This window comes from Electrona antarctica (genome assembly GCF_951216825.1).
Source record: "Electrona antarctica genome assembly, chromosome: 7".
Classification (NCBI taxonomy): Eukaryota; Metazoa; Chordata; class Actinopteri; order Myctophiformes; family Myctophidae; genus Electrona; species Electrona antarctica.
The window spans coordinates 35,732,232-35,748,489 of NC_136812.1; the positions used below are offsets into that span (position 1 = coordinate 35,732,232).

Consider the following 16,258-nt stretch of genomic DNA (forward strand, 5'->3'; position numbering starts at 1 on the left):
TCACAGGGGTTCTCAACATTTTTGGCTGGGGACCCCCGGAAATGCTTTGACATTTCCGGGGGTCCCCTCCCCAATACAAATTGACCGCTACAATAACCTTAATAATAGCGAAAATACATCATAAATAAATACTGAAACCACATTTATAATCATAAAGTTAAGTTTATGCATGCAGTACTGTATGTGTACTATGTACATTTCCAGCCATTCAGTTGCCAAAAAAAAGGGGGGGGGGGGGGGGGGGTTGGGGGGGAAACCCTGCTCTATCAAACATTCCAAAAACCCAGCTGGTTACAAATTAGCATTTTAACAGGCATAACACAAATTGGGGCCCTCAGTCTTTTTAAGTTAAATTTATTAACAGAAATGTATTAACATTTAATATGCAGGAATGAGAACCTTTCATGATTACATGGCACAATCATATTATATACATTCTTTATGGAGACAAACGTAGGTGTTGGGGGAAGGGCAATCTTACTGTAAAACGTCCCTTCAGTCGGTTTCTGTTGACGTGAACAGAGTGAGATAAACACTGATCGTTTGCGTTTTTTAAGTTAAAAAGGTTCTTATAAAGAAACATCTGCTATTACCAATAGAGAAAACGATAACACTACTCATTCGTCGCACATCAAGTTTCTATATACAAACTAGGGACAGGTAATTCACGCAAACTGAAGGGAGATATCTACCACAGTGCTAGGCTTGGAGAGCCTTGTTTTCTTTTTGTTTCTTTTTATTAATAACTCTGGAAACATTACGGAAGTCTGGAAACATGTGCATGTTTCATGAAACACGAACCAAGACATGTGCAGCCGATTTCTCCCACTTTAAAGAAACTAAAAATAATAGCAAGACCTACTGTATGTTTCTTCTCCAACATGAAAATGCTTTCAAAGCTAATTGCACGTTTTGTTTATTTTTCTTCCATCTTAAGTGTTTTTTTGTCTTAGTAGAATGCAGATATGAACATGTGTATTTAATACGTTTGATTAACACAGTCTTCGTTCTTTCTTTTTTCCCCCTCAGTGGCAGTTTATTGATTGGACCGAGCTCAGTGCCCAGTTAAGTAGTCTTGGGTGGAGTCCGAGGCGAACGAGTCGGCGTCCTCATTGTCGGAGTCTTCGCTACTGTCGTCAGCCGCCGGCTCGCCGGACAGGGCGATGCGCGCGTAGTCGTCCGTGTCGATGGACTTGCAGAAGTGGATGGCGTACTTAAGCTTCTCCTCCAGCACCTGCTTGCAAGAGTACCTGGGAAGCTTCAGCAGGAAGAAGCAGGTGTAGGACTCTGGGAGGAAGTGGTCTGGCGGGTTGTACTTATCCAGCACCTACAGCGGAGGCAACGTAAAGAGTCACATGTTGACTTTTATATGCACTGTAGATAGGTGAACATCAACACAATGGGTTGACACTGAGAACTGTTTAACCACTTAAAGTTTAAGTCCTCGACATGAACACGTTTGACAACCATGGCCTTGTGACTCATGTGTCAAAACATCATGATGGTGGTCTGGTGTTGCAAATGTCTCACCTGCACGACAAAATCCCGCCCGCGGAAGTCAGCAATGGTCCTGGGCAGACGCGTGCGTCCCCAGACGAACCTGAGGAACAGAGACCTCTCTGTGTTGGAGAAGGACTCCATGACGTCCCAGAACCACTGGATGAGTGGGGCTGTGGGCTCCACGCCCTTATAGGTGGCCACCGACTTCAGCAGGTGGAGAGGGATGTCAGGGCTGCCACACACCTGGAGGGAGAAAGAGAAACACTTCATTACACCAGTGATTCTCAACCTTTTTCATTTCAAGGACGCCCGGTTTGATATGCATTAGGCTACGGACCCACATTTCATGAATCTTTTTATCTCTAGGACGTAGGACCGCTGGACCGGGGTCATCCCTATGCTCCCCACTTAGCTTAGGGTTAGGGTTTAGGGTTAGGGGTTGAAGAGAAAGGCCTCAAGTAACGGTACCAAAAAAGGAACCAGGGGGCTCCCAGCATGTACAGTACTGTAGAAACAATCTTGGGAATCCCAACCTTGAGTTCCCTGATGGGAGAGGCCGTGGTGCTCGCGCATACAGACACATACAGATATTTCTGGACCTCCACAGATCCGACTGACTTCCCGCTCAGTCAACACTGCACTCCCTTGGGTCATATGCGATACACACGCCTCGTTTGAAGTCGATCAGTCGGACGGTTCTCGAGATACACAGTGGACACACAGACATACACGTCAGAGATTTTGTGCATTCAGTGCTAAGTGCAGGAGCCATAGTACTGTTGGCCAGTCTATGATGTCAGTCCTACAGTAGGACATCATGATTCCAACACATTCTGGAAGTATGGGATGGCTCAATGTAGAAGACAGGGTTAAGCAATTAAAAACATGTACATATTTAAGAGAGTCAAAGGGGCATTCCTCAATACATGCATACCCGACCAATTACTTCTCCAAAGGGAGTGACTCCCACAGCTACAATAGTGACAATGATCTGGTAACATCCACTTATAGAACAAACAAGGGAAAATTCTACTACAAAATGTGACAACATCCTGTAAAAAACAGGCCTGAAAAACCATCAGACTCAGGAGAACACAAGGGGAGGTAAACGCAATTTTCCCATAGAAAGGTGTTGTCATTCTTTGTCAACATTTTCCGTTTTCTCCTTTGTACACATAATGTACAGGTAACTTTTTGCAATGTTGATGAATTGTAGCCTTACACTCAGCCTGAATTTTCATTTCGTTTCACTCCATTATACAGAACATACATTTTGAGGGGCGTTAGTGCCTCCTATGCCCAGCTTTGTCTGTTTGTGTGTAGCCCATAGCAATGATTTGATTGACCGAGCACCCCATAGTGCTGATTTGTATTGGCTGAGCAAAGTACGCATTGAGGATAAAAAGTGAGGACAGAAAATTGAGGATTAGCCTTGAGGAATTGTGGATAAAAGGACTTGAGGATAAAAAGTGAGGACACCAATTGCGATTGGCCGGGAATTGGATGATGGATGATGACAAGAGCACCCCTCACTTCACACAGGTGTGATTGTTTTGTAATGGGCGTGGCTAGCGATTCAAGGGCTGTAGCCAGGCTAGATGAATTGAATACATAGGACCACAATGGAAACAAGTCTCCTGGACTTTTTTTTTGGTTTTATCCTTTTAGCCTAATGATTATTTCCATTGCAGATAAAAGACAATGTGATCAGTGTGTTTACCATGGTCTCCAGCTCGTAGCCGGTGAACAGGGAGAGCAGGGGAACAGGTACCACTCGAGCCATTCCCTCCCGCACGGCTGACACCTGCTCATCAAACTCATGGAGCCTGCAGGGAACACACAGGACACACACTCAGCGGAGAGAACACAGCAGGAGAGAAACATGCTAATGAATGCGCGCGCGTGCACACGCACACGCACACGCACACGCACACACCCACACACACACACATGTAGCCGATTCCTTTATACACAGTAAAAATCCTAAGTGTTTTAAATTGTTAATCAGGAAGAGCTTCTGTTTGTTAGTTTGGTGACACCATGTGGTGACTAGTGGTCCCATAAAGTGCATTTTAATAATACTGTACAAATGTCTGAGTTCCATTCCAGTTAGCCAACAGCTAACGAGCTAGTAGCAGTAGATAGCATATATTTGAGCTCATCTTCTCATCTCCCGCTACTACTCGATTATGTTCGGAATAAAACTCAATTTTATGACAAATCATAATTGTTTAGGTCGCTGTTAGTTATATAATGGTTAATCACACACACGTTCATTTGAAAAGATGAGTGACCCGCACAGTTTCTCACCTGTAGTTTATTGCTAGGCGAACATACTCTGCCCGGTTCTCTAGGGTGATGTGAGAGTATTTGGAGCTGAGCTGGATGTCCTGACCACTGGCGTTGGGCACGGTGAAGGGCAGCGTCATGGCCTCAAACTCCTCGGCCGTGGCCTCGTTGTCTCGGATGTACATCAGGCCAGGGATGAAATCCTTATCGACCTGAGGGCGCAGAAAGCACATCAGCACTTTGTGGTTGTGTGTGTGAGTCAGTGTGTGTGTGTGTGTGTGTGTGTGTGTGTGTGTGTGTGTGCTGGTGCTCCAGGGTTAATATAGATATAAGAGTGTTAACTGAAGATTATATATATATATATATATTACATATAGTACTTGAGTAAATGTACTTAGTTACTTTGAACCAGCGGCGAGCGTGTGTGCTCGTGTACACATGTGCGTCACTGCATTGTTTGACTAACTCAAACAGAGGAGTCCTGTGTTGTTGCTGTAGTCTTGGGTTGGGTTCTACTTCCTGTGTAACCTTTCTGATATCTCAAGGCAAGAACCACAGAACAACGGCATCTTTGTGAGCAAACGTAAGACAGAGGCTCAGATGATTGCAGCGTGAATGCCGGAGTGGGCTCACGCCAGCCGTAAGATAAAAGCCTAATTGGAGCCCGGTTTGTCCATTCTGGGAAAAAGGTATGAGCGTCATTTGGTCTAGTCATATGGAATTCTTATGCCCGCCACGCTTTAACCCATTGATGCCTGGTGCAACCTATCAGCTATTGCTATACATAGTAACATAACTATTTAAAAAAATAAGATTTTGAAGGATTTCAGAAACCTTAGGTCAGGCCCTAGAAGGCATTCCCAGATTCGGCCTCAGGCATCAATGGGTTAATAACAGTAAATCGGTGAATTCTGTAATTATCCTATTGAGCTAATTATTTGGCCAATTGCTAGGCCTGGAGTAACATAATTGAACACCAAAACGGAACCAAATCCAAACGCACTAATGGCTACAGTACTAAATAGAAGAAGGTTTACTGATCACGAGAGTCACGGACCCTTGTCAGTGAGCATTGAACTGAAGTTGTAATCTGAGCAGGAATGTAGAGCCTTTTATAAAACTGACTTGCATAACTGATCATGTTAGGTAAAAAGATAAACATTCCATTCATGCTAAAGGTGAAGGGGCCAGAGAGAACCTTTTTTTCTTTCCCTCCTTTACACATTTATGTGTTCCGATTATCCACTGACATTTAACCACACAAACCCTAGTGCCCCTACTGTGTGGTGAACATTTGGCTGTGGGCATGCATTTTATTCAGGGCACGACATGGCACGAGAAGATTGTTGCGTTAATTCCCAGTATTCAGTCAGAGAACACAGAGAGAGAGAGAGGGAGACACACACACACACACACACACACACACACACACACACACACACACACACACACACACACACACACACACACACACACACACACACACACACACACACACACACACACACACACACACACACACACACACACACACACACACACACACACACACACACACACACACACACACACACACACACACTGCAGTATCTGTACCTCACTGAGGTCAGCAATGGTCAGGTTCATGCCAGCCAGCTGTTTCCACACAGGCTCTGCCAGGTTGAGGCTCAGGGGGCTTCCGGTGCGGATGGCGATACCCAGGAGGACTCCTGTAGGGACACAACCGTTCACAATGGCACATTCCTTCCTTCATTCCTTTAATTAATCGTTCTCGTTTTCTCCAGACACATGTACAATGTCCGTTCTGGAGAATAGCCAATATGCCAAGCTCTATAACACAATCTACACACTGCTGTCACACATTGTGACGCGTGGTGAGTTTATAGGTCAAATATTTTGGCACAAGACTCTGGCGTACGACTTAGTATAAATCCGGCTTAAAGTAAAATAACACGCTGGTGACCTTGCCATGATGTAATTCCAAATATTGGCAAGATATCTTCAACAGTTGCTCTGCTAATTAGAAATTGATCATCCAAAATAATCGCGTCATTGCTCGGATTTACATTGCCCTCAAGTCACTCTTTTAGCACAAAAACAAACGCAACTAAAGTGGATTCTTACAATGTATAACATTGCAAAATGGAACACTGTGTTTTTTTCTTTTATTTAATGTCAACCTCGAGTTGATTTTACCATTTGAATTAGGAAGTTGTGAGCTTGTAGATCAGCTATTTTCAGCAAAGAGATTGGGATTAGAGGGGAATAAAGGAGGGGACCACATCTGGATCCCTAATGACGTACAGTATGCAGAGTCATGGTGTTGTGTTTGCGTACCCAGGAAGCGGAACATGTTCATGTGCAGGGCGGTCTTGGCTGCGGGGTTGAGCAGGAAACAGTCGCGGTTAGCTCCCGACTCATCACGGCCGTTGGGAGTGACGATGAGCAGCGGTGTGAGGCCGTTCTGCAGCTCCTCGCACATCTCAGCGATGGACTCGCTGTAGCCTCCGCCGCAGTCGTCCACTGACTCCCCTGTTGGCAGAGACGGGAATTACATCTCAGGACTGAACATTTTTGTTAGGCCAAGTGAAGTCCCAATCATTTTAGTCCGGCAGCCAGGGGTGTGGAGTGGGAAATTTGGTATATAGTATTTTTTATTGTTCTAAAATATTGTCTACCGTATATACATACATTCATGCATCCACTTGCTGACCAGCTGTCGGTATTGAGCAATTTATTTTATTGGGGTTTATATGTGATCATACCATTGACATCCGATATAAGGCAAACATTTCATTATGCTTTAAGTAGCATGTGACATGTCCAACTAGGTTTTTCATGATTCTGAATCCATTCCAAGCATTCGTTTTGCACAAAAAACACTCCTTGGGCTAAAAACGGCCATAGCCACTTGTCCAAATGTGCCCAAAATGTGCTGACCTCATCACATTTGTCATTACGGCTATGGCCGTTTTTAGCACAAGGAGTGTTTTTGTTTTCATTTTTGCCTTATATAGGATGTTAATGGTATGGTCACCCCTATTAAAACAATTGCTCAATGCTGACAGCTGGTAAGCACGTGGATTCATGAATGTATGTAAATTGTGTGTATATACTATATAGCACATTTCCCACTTTAAACAAAAGAAGCCTGTTGACTGCCAGACTATTTGTGAAATTTTCTTTTAATGAAACAGTGCTCTGCCTCGGTTTCATTAAAAGAAAAAGAGCACAATATATAAAATTATGTTTTGGCATTATCGTTCTAAACCTACAGTATGTGCCTGTAGTTCTACTATAATGCCTACCAGGTAAATAAATCACATACTTTAACCTTTTAACCTGGTTAGGGTATTATAGAAGATGTTTCCAAGAATGTATTCTATTGCTTTAGACCAATTCAAATAGTCTTTATTAAATACCTATTTATATTAGCTTATTTAACTTCACCAGCCACATGATGCAGAGCAGCAGTGTTAAAGTTACAAGCCAAGCGGAATCCAAATGGCTGAAATCAGTCAATGTCTGCATAAGAAATGCAGACATTGACTGATTTCATCAACAAAAATGACTAAAGAGAGGACAAGCCTGCAGGCACATCTCACTGTGGTGATAAAAAACAAACAAACAAAAAAACAACAAGAGTGCTGTGGTATGCAGACATCAATGTCTCGTGTTGAACACGAGAGCACACGAGGGGTTCTCTGCGTCTCCTGTCCTGCTGATCATTTATCAGACACATTTACAGAACGGTGGGGGTGGGGGGGGATTGTGAAAGCCATATGCACAGGAGAGACAGGCCATAAAGCTACAATCTGTACATTTTATGGCCATTGTCTCTCTGCCGACAGACAGAGGTCATCGCAACGGCATCAGGAAGGAAGGAACATGAGTGAAAGTGGAGGACCGCCCACACAGTTTCCTGACACCACCAGGATTCTTAATGAGGGCGGCCCCCCATTAGATACACTGAAGGAACGGAGATCACAGCTTCGGGTGAGTCTCCTGGATTGAGGGTGTGTGTGCACGGGTGGGGGAGGCGGAATCTTGGAATTCTTGGAATCTTACCAACGAATTTGACCTTCCAGACGCGATGAGGCAGCAGCAGGCTGTCCGGGCTGAAGGAGCTCATCTTGGAACACATCTGACCGAACACAGACTTGGTCCCGTCAGGGCCCGCCAGACCTCCTTTGCTGCGCGAACGCTTTACCTGGGCAAAAGAGAGAGAGAGACACACACAGAGGGAGGGGTAGACTGTCAGTGTTTGTTCATTGTTTTTAAGATAAATAGTTGCAGCCAACACTGATGCATGGTGTGAATTTTCTGGCTTCGACAGGTCTCTCTGCACCCCTCACAGCCAGAGCTTCGAGGAGGGTGTGTGTGTGTGTGTGTGTGTGTGTGTGTGTGTGTGTGCATAATTTTGGAATATCTGATCTGTTTTCCTTGTTCTTTCTTTCTACCTCTATCCTTCTGCCCTTTCCGGAAAAATGGAATCTTTTACAAAAATAATTTCACCTACTTTTTTTTTTACACCTGTGATGATGTGTGTGTGTGTGTGTGTGTGTGTGGCTGCGTGTGTGGAGGTGCAGTGGCCTGGAAATCATAGCTAAGTAGAGTACAGATCTAGACAAGAGGAACCGCTGCAGACAGACCGGATCAGGATCACACAGCACATGCACGTACACACGCACACCCACCCACCCATATGAAAGAGATCACATGCACGTACACACACACACCCACCCGTATGAAAGAGATCAGCACATGCACGTACACACGCACACCCACCCGTATGAAAGAGATCACATGCACGTACACACGCACACCCACCCGTATGAAAGAGATCACATGATCATAACTCGCTCAGTGATAAGCCATGTCTAGAGCTGCGCTCCACAGTGAGAGGCGGGGCCAGTAGTGTCAGTACAGTAGGTTAGAGGCTAGCAAACGTTTTCATGTCCATGAGTTATGACCCCGCATTTTTCCAAGAAAACTAGGGGGAGAGTCATGAGTGTCACATGGCCAGCTGTGCATACCTGGATCCTGTTGAGTTCCACAACCGGCCCATGCTGTCGGTCTCTCACCATGGTGGCTTGAACCACCTTCCGGAAAGCAGCTTCCTGTTGGCAAAAATCACACCCGTGTGAAGTGAGGGGCGCTCTTACCATCATACAACATCGTACATCATCTCATTCCAGCCAATCGCAATTTCCGTCCTCACTTTTGTCTTCAATGTTTGTGTTTACACAAACACTCAAAACTGGCATTTCAATGTCAATGGCATTCAATGTTTGTGTCAGGACAATGTTTGTATTTACACAAACCCTCAAAGCTGGACATGGGAGGGGCTAGCGCCCCTCAAAAACTTATATTAGTATCTATGCACAAGTATGTTATTTATATTGCTGAAACTATTGATTATTTTCTCAGTGATCATCAATTATCATACAATTAGCTTTTTTGATTAATCGAATAATTGAGAACAGTAAAAAAAAAAAAAAGGAAAACGTCAAATTGATTTTGTTTTAATCTACTAAATGAATTAGTCTTCAAGCCCTATTTTATGCTTCGTCTAACACCACAACCCTACATACTTCATTGGGGACCTATATGTGGTCCCTTCCTTTTCCCCCCTCTAATCCAAATCTCTTTGCTGAAAATAGCCAATCTACAAGCACAATTTCAATTGAATTCCCCGCAAATTAATAATTGTACTAATATCGATAACATTCTATAATCAATTAAATCAATTCGTTCGATCAACCGTTGCATCCCTAGTTCTTCCCAAAGCGTCTCCAGTACCCACCTTGCCCTGGGAGATCAGGATGCCTCGGAGCGTATCGAAGCCCACGGATGGTCCGTGGAGCGTCTGGCCCAGGCGGCCCTCCAGGTCGAACATGGGGATGCAGGGGCAGAAGAGCTCTGAGATGTGGTGTAGCAGCAGCAGCCGGTTCCTCAGTCCCAAGATGGAGATCTCCTGAAGGTGGTTGTACTCCATGGGAACCTGACACACAGCGGACAAACAGCAAGAATCACCCCCAAAAAAAGGTTTGATTTGTCAATAACTTATAAGCAGTAAAAGCAGCGACATGTTGATTGTTTCTCAAGATAATGTGCTGATATGCGTAACATGTAACATGATAACACAAAATATACTCTAAAAATATACAATCAAGATACTTGATGTAAAGTAAACAAAGGTTAGGGTCTTTTACAATAGCTTATCTTTTAGCAGCAGTTTAAAATATAGGTATAATGTGTACACTATATCCAACAGCAGCAGTGACAAACATCAACTGCTTACTGACACAGGAATAACACACTTCTGCCCTCGGTTGCAGATGTTATACTGCCATCTAATGGTAGGTATAAACTTCACACTTTATTTTAATGCTCTATTTGGCAGTGAACATTTCCATTAAGGCCCTCCCAAGTTCTTGGCCACAAACATACCGGTAGCTGATCTACAAGCTCACAATGCGTTTTGAGCCTGCAGAAAACAGCAGAAAAATAAAATAAGTGTTTAAACTGTATTTCATTTTGCTGGGGACCCCCTGGAACCCCCACCCCCAAAGACCCCTGGGCTTCACCAGAAATGATGGTATTCAATGTGTATAAAAAGCACAGGCGAGTGCCTCTACCTGGGCTGGCAGTTTGCCGGCGTTGGTGGGCTTGCTGGTGGACCAGGAGAGAGTGTGAGCCGAGCCGCAGGCCACACGGTTGATCTTCTTTCCCTGCAGGGCGGCCACCAGCCTTGGCCTCTGAATGGCGTTTGTGGTTCCGTCGCCAAGCTGGCCCTCGTCGTTGTCGCCCCATGTGTACACTTCTCCTGAGCCAAAACGAGACAACACAGCTTTCGACGCAGCCCAGACACACATGGCAACACAATGCTAACGGAAGCCCAAAGTGGACATTGCTGGCTGCAGTTTGAGGAACAGAAGTGTAAACACATGTGACATGACGTGCAAAATCCAATTTAACCCTAGAACACTAAACACAGGTGATTTTCACCCGGACAATAATATTTTGGTAATTTTCATAATGTTGATGTCTGAGGTGGGTGGGTCTTCACCCGTGTTTAGTGATAGAGAAAAATCCTATACACCCACAATGGGCTTTTTTTTCACTGGACCATTCTCACATGTCCCAGGAATGGGTGTACTGTACCAAAAGAGAAGTTCCCAGCTACATTATTGTTTCTTTTATGAATATTTTAAAAATAATACCCACGTTTTTCACAGATTTTGCCCCTGTCTATTTTTCGTATTTTTTGTGAAAAGTCATGATGAAATATTAAAGAAGAGTACCTCAAGTTTCCATGTATTTGTTCTTCAATATATTTTGATGAGAAATATGTTTTATGGCAGATTTTATATTGGGTAAAATATACCCGTGTTTAGTGATGGTGTGACAAAAAGGATGTTTAGTGTTCTAGGGTTAAATGTGCTTCAAGTGATTTTTATGTTTTCTGTTTCAAAAGTTGAAGTTCTATATTCTGATAGTAATCACTGCTATAGCGTGTTTGTTCAGTATAAACCGGGTCTCTCCGTCTCTCAAGCTGTTCGGCAAACAGAACATATTATTTGAGCTCGGTCACCAATTTCATCCAGAACTTCGAGTAGTTCAGAAAACCCAATCTCCTATCCCCCTGATTTGTTTTGTCTTATCGCTTCCACTTGTTTATCCTGTAATGTAGGCGGTTTTGCTCCTGAACGGATGAAATTTGTACCCCAACCTAGTCAAAATGTACTATTTTCTGATTGCTGGGGATCCAGGGGAGACTCCATGTTACTAAACACTCTCAGGGTTTTAACGTATATGCTTGAATACAACGATGATCATGGAGTTCCTACCATCTTCCGTGCAGCACACACAGTGGAGTGACCCGGTGGCGATGGCAATGACCTTTTTCCCCTGTAGGCCCTGGACCTGTCTGGGCCTGCGTACGTGGTCGTCAGAACCATGACCCAGGCGGTGGTAGTCCCCTTTGCCCCTGGGTGGAAAAACAGGTAAACACACAAACACACACACACACACACACAAAACCATAAATCATATCTCATCTCTATTAAGCCCGATTTATACTATGTTCGCGGCACAAAAGATAACCAACGCCAGGCACACATACCAGGTGTAGACGGCTCCAGACTTGGTGAGGGCAACTGAGAACTGGGAGCCACACTCCACCTTGACCACTCCCAGGCCAGTCAGGGAGTCGATCTGCACACACACCAAATCATACGCATGACAAATCAACCGGATGCTCAGCCAATCATTCTAACCGCTTACAAAATTGCCGTCCATGTATTTTGTGTATGTGTGTATATATATATTTATTTTATTTCCTCCAGACTGTTTTTCCGACTATCCTTGGGATTGTGGGTGGGGGGAGGGTGGGATAGGGGATTGAGTTTTATATGTCTGTTTAATACTTGCCCCTGGGCTACTGTCAAAAACCTGAATAAAAAGATTTTGAAAAGAAAGCACTATACAGAGTGACATATACTGTGCACAAGTTAAGATCTGAGTAGATGACATGAACCAGAGTCAACAAACAAAAAGTCACATATTTACAGTGCAAATGGCGTCAAAGAAACTAGGAATACTACCACACTAAAATCACACCAATATCACGTGGTATGCCCCAAAACTGTCACCGAAAACCGTAGGCAAAACGTAAAGGCTCCCGGTGGACAGTGCAGGGGCCCTTGACATGTGATTGGCCCTTACCCAGTGGTAAAGTAACTAAGTACATTTACTTAAGTACTGCACTTAAACTCTTTGGACACCAGGGGGCGTTGAATGCGGTAGGTAGCAGGTGCCACCCGAATTTGCAACATTAGCAGAGAAGGAGAGGCCTTGTTGTTTTGGCTGAAAGTGAAACTACTCAAGCCCCCGGCTCTGCGGAGGCCCAGAGAGGCCTACTAGTGATGCGATCGGTGTTTTGATTAGCGGGAGGTTGAATTAATGTTTTATTAGGCGCCGATCATGCCTACTTTGTCTCATTATGAGCCATAATGTCAATAAAGACACCGTGCAGGCGTACACGCGCGTGCACACAGGGATGTTGGCTATAGCGCTCGATTAACGCTAATTAATCAAATCTCGTTATCTCGGGCATGGCTAACTGTGCAAAGGTAGATTAATCTCGTTAACTCGGCTTGAAACAGTTGAAACAGTTAAGTACAATGTTGAGGTATTTGTTCTTTACTTGAGTATTTCAAATTTCCAATAATTTTACTTCTACAGTTCTACCCCACTACATTTCAGATCCAAATATTGTACTTTTACTCCACTACATTTATTTGAAAACATTAGTTACTAGTTACTTTGTAGATTTTGATTATTACAAGGCTATTTGAAAATAGCCGATCTACAAGCATTGTGAGTAATTTTGGTAATTGTGAGTAAACTTTAGTAATTTTGAATTCCGGACATTTACTTGTAATTGAGTATATCCTATATTGCAGTATTGATACTTTTACATAAGTAACAAAATGGAGTACTTTCCCCCCCCGCCACTGCCCTTACCTTCATAGGCACCTTGCAGCCGTCGCTGCCTCCGCGGCCCAGCTTGCCGTAGTCCCCGTCTCCCCAGGACCAGACCATGTCGTCGTCCGTCAAGCACAGAGTCTGAGCGTCCCCACTGCCACAGGCCACGTCGATGACCCGGTGGCCCTGGAGCGCATCCACCTGGAGAGGAGACACACACATGCAAATATATCATAAATAAATACTGAAACCAGATATAATCATTAAGGAAAGTGTATGCATGTACTCTGTGTACGCTGTGTAAACTCTTCATTTCTATTTTCCAGCCATCACTGAAAATAGCAGATGTACAACCTCATAATGCGTTGCTGCATCTCAACTCGTTGCGCCACAGCAACGATATGTACAGTCTACAGAAAGGAAAAGTGTGCACGTGTTGGGATTACTGACCAGTTTGGGTTTGAGCTGGTCCTCGCTGTCTCCATGTCCCAGCCGGCCATAGCGTCCTTTGCCCCAGGTGTAGAGCTCTCCGCTGGCTGTGATGCAGGCACTGTGCGCCCCTCCAGCCGCGATGTCCACCACCTCCACCCCCCTCAGGGACTCGATGACACGAGGGCGATCGCACGGGCTGAACAACAAGAGGAGTTCCAGTTACAACAACAGCACAATCTGTACCACATCTAAATCCGTCATTTTCATTAATTTTATCATGATGATTGTGGAGCCATGAAATATAGTTTAGGTACATAATACCAATAACATCATCTGTAGGCGGTGTATTTTGTATTTTTGAGGGGCACTAGCCCCTCCTATATACAGGTTTAATGTTTGTTTTTTGTTCAATATTAGCGCCCCTCACTTCACACGGGTGTGATTTTTGTTTCCTATTTCAGTGTGCCATCTTCCTTGTAACAGAAAGGCTGTAGTTTCGATTAGCTTGAAATCCCCATTGATGATGTCATTGGTAGGCCACAGCCCACCTCTGACTGAGAGACATCATCATCATTCACGATATCCACAATCCAAGACGGTATCTAGTCTCTCACCAATCACGATATGGATATAATATGGATATATAACTGACCTCCTGTTACCGTGGCCCAGCTTGCCATCCTCGGCCTCGCCCCAGGAGTACACCTCTCCCTCGGAGGACAGGGCCAGGCAGTGCTTCCCTCCGGAGTTCACCGCCACCTTCCTGATGAACACGTGCTGGATGGACTCCAGCAGGGTGGGCGTGGACACCGACTCCGTGCCGCCGATGCCCAGCCGGCCCCCGGCGCCGTAGCCCGTGGCATACAGCTGAGAGGGAACACACAGTATCAACCAGGACATATCAGCAAATGATAAATGTGGTTCCCAAACATTTTAGCCCGTGACCCAAAAGAGAAATTAGACGGGCCGCTTCACGCCTCGTTATGAGCTTGTGGATCGGCTATTTTCACTACTTAAACATTCGTTTTCTAATTTATGGATTTTTCTTTTATTTCTTCCTGAAATTATTGAAAAGACGTCACTGAATTTTGTTTTCAATTCATGAACATTTTTCCTTTAGCAGGGAATGTTTTTTATAAATGTTTTGAAATAATAATTAAAAACTAAATGTAGGTAACACAAAATAAGGGAAACCCACAAATGGGGGTCCCGAGTTCCCGACCCAGTGATTTATACAGTAGTACAGTCTTTATCCAAAGTGCTTTATTAAAATGTGCATTGAATTCACACACTTTCACACAGACGGCAGTGGAAACCATGCGGTGTACCAAGATGCCCACCAGGAGCAGTTTACAGGAGCAGGTTACAGTAAGTGTCTTGCTCAAGGACATGCAGCCAGGAACACGCAGTATCCTATTATATGCAGCCGACTAGATTGTGTGTTAACATATGTGACCAGATTTGACTGAGAGACTGCCATCGCGCACATTCCAGCTTTTCACCAGAGGAGAAAACGTTTTTTTATAATTTTTCCCCAAAAATGAGTTAATAGCACAGGCAGACTCTTCACATACTAGAGCATGTCTGAAATAAGTGTCAGAGCTGATATCGACATGTAAATATGAAATAAATGCTTAAACATGTAGCTAGGTGTAATGTGGAGATGGCGTGTAGGTGTTCAGTGCATGAGGCTCACCTTCCCGTCGGCGGTGACGGCAAACAGGGTCTGCTCTCCGCCGATGAGCTGCACGGGGCGCAACGTGGCCAGGGCTTCGGTGGGAGTGGGCACTTTGACCTTGGCCCCCTCGATGCCGCCCAGCTGCCCCCGATGGTTGTGGCCCCAGCCGTAGATGGTCCCGCTGCCGCCGGCCGACAGGGTCCAGTCGTCGGGCCGTCTGTTCATCCACTGGACCAGCTGCTCGTCCTGCTCGCGCTTAAACAGCTCGTGGCTCTCGTGCAGACCGTTCATGATCTCGTGATCGGCCATCAGCTCGCGGATCTTCTTGGTGACCTTCGGGAAAACGTAGAGTGGAGCGTAAATTATGGCATGATAAAATGTTACGATACTGAATGATATTATGGTACTTTAGTCTATTGTTCTATTGTCTATTATAGAGTATTATCTCACATTGTGTTATTTTATACTTTTATTTATTACGTTCTGTATTGCGTATATTATTCAGCGACAGATAAACCGATAGCACTATATTGTAATTTAGCCTACTATTATATTAAGATGTCCAATTGAACGATGGCTGCGGAAAAATGGAAAGTTAACATAAAAAGACAAAAAAGGGCCTCATGAAAAGTGACTCAAATTGCCTCGCGTTTCTCCAAGTACGGAAATTGGATAAATGGAGTGGGAAACGGATTACAGACATTCTTCTGCCCAAGCCAGTGTGTAATGAGGCAAAAAAACATGCAAGCTGGAAGAGAGAGCTCAGCCTGTTAAGCATCATTTATGCACCATCGCACAATGGGACGCTGTCAAAATACAGAATCATCAGCTTTGTTGACACATCAAACAAAGGTTTACAGGTATTAA

The 16,258-nt window shown here is 44.4% G+C and overlaps 1 protein-coding gene across 4 annotated transcripts in view; it reads right to left on the bottom strand.

Annotated features, from left to right (window-relative positions):
* Positions 1-338: 338 nt before the first annotated feature.
* The window catches only part of herc2 (HECT and RLD domain containing E3 ubiquitin protein ligase 2), a 78,438-nt gene continuing 62,518 nt past the window's right edge, over positions 339-16,258 (bottom strand). For all 4 annotated transcript variants that reach the window (XM_079505775.1, XM_079505774.1, XM_079505773.1 and 1 more), the window contains exons 77-92: positions 15,410-15,724; positions 14,366-14,580; positions 13,732-13,909; positions 13,321-13,482; positions 11,918-12,009; positions 11,643-11,782; positions 10,431-10,618; positions 9,596-9,793; positions 8,826-8,909; positions 7,858-7,999; positions 6,127-6,321; positions 5,386-5,498; positions 3,811-4,001; positions 3,221-3,326; positions 1,531-1,743; positions 339-1,327 (exon numbers count right to left, since the gene is read on the bottom strand). In XM_079505775.1, the coding sequence (XP_079361901.1) occupies positions 1,055-1,327; positions 1,531-1,743; positions 3,221-3,326; positions 3,811-4,001; positions 5,386-5,498; positions 6,127-6,321; positions 7,858-7,999; positions 8,826-8,909; positions 9,596-9,793; positions 10,431-10,618; positions 11,643-11,782; positions 11,918-12,009; positions 13,321-13,482; positions 13,732-13,909; positions 14,366-14,580; positions 15,410-15,724 (2,805 nt within the window). In that variant the 3' untranslated portion in view covers positions 339-1,054. The remainder of the gene's footprint in view (positions 1,328-1,530; positions 1,744-3,220; positions 3,327-3,810; positions 4,002-5,385; positions 5,499-6,126; positions 6,322-7,857; positions 8,000-8,825; positions 8,910-9,595; positions 9,794-10,430; positions 10,619-11,642; positions 11,783-11,917; positions 12,010-13,320; positions 13,483-13,731; positions 13,910-14,365; positions 14,581-15,409; positions 15,725-16,258) is intronic.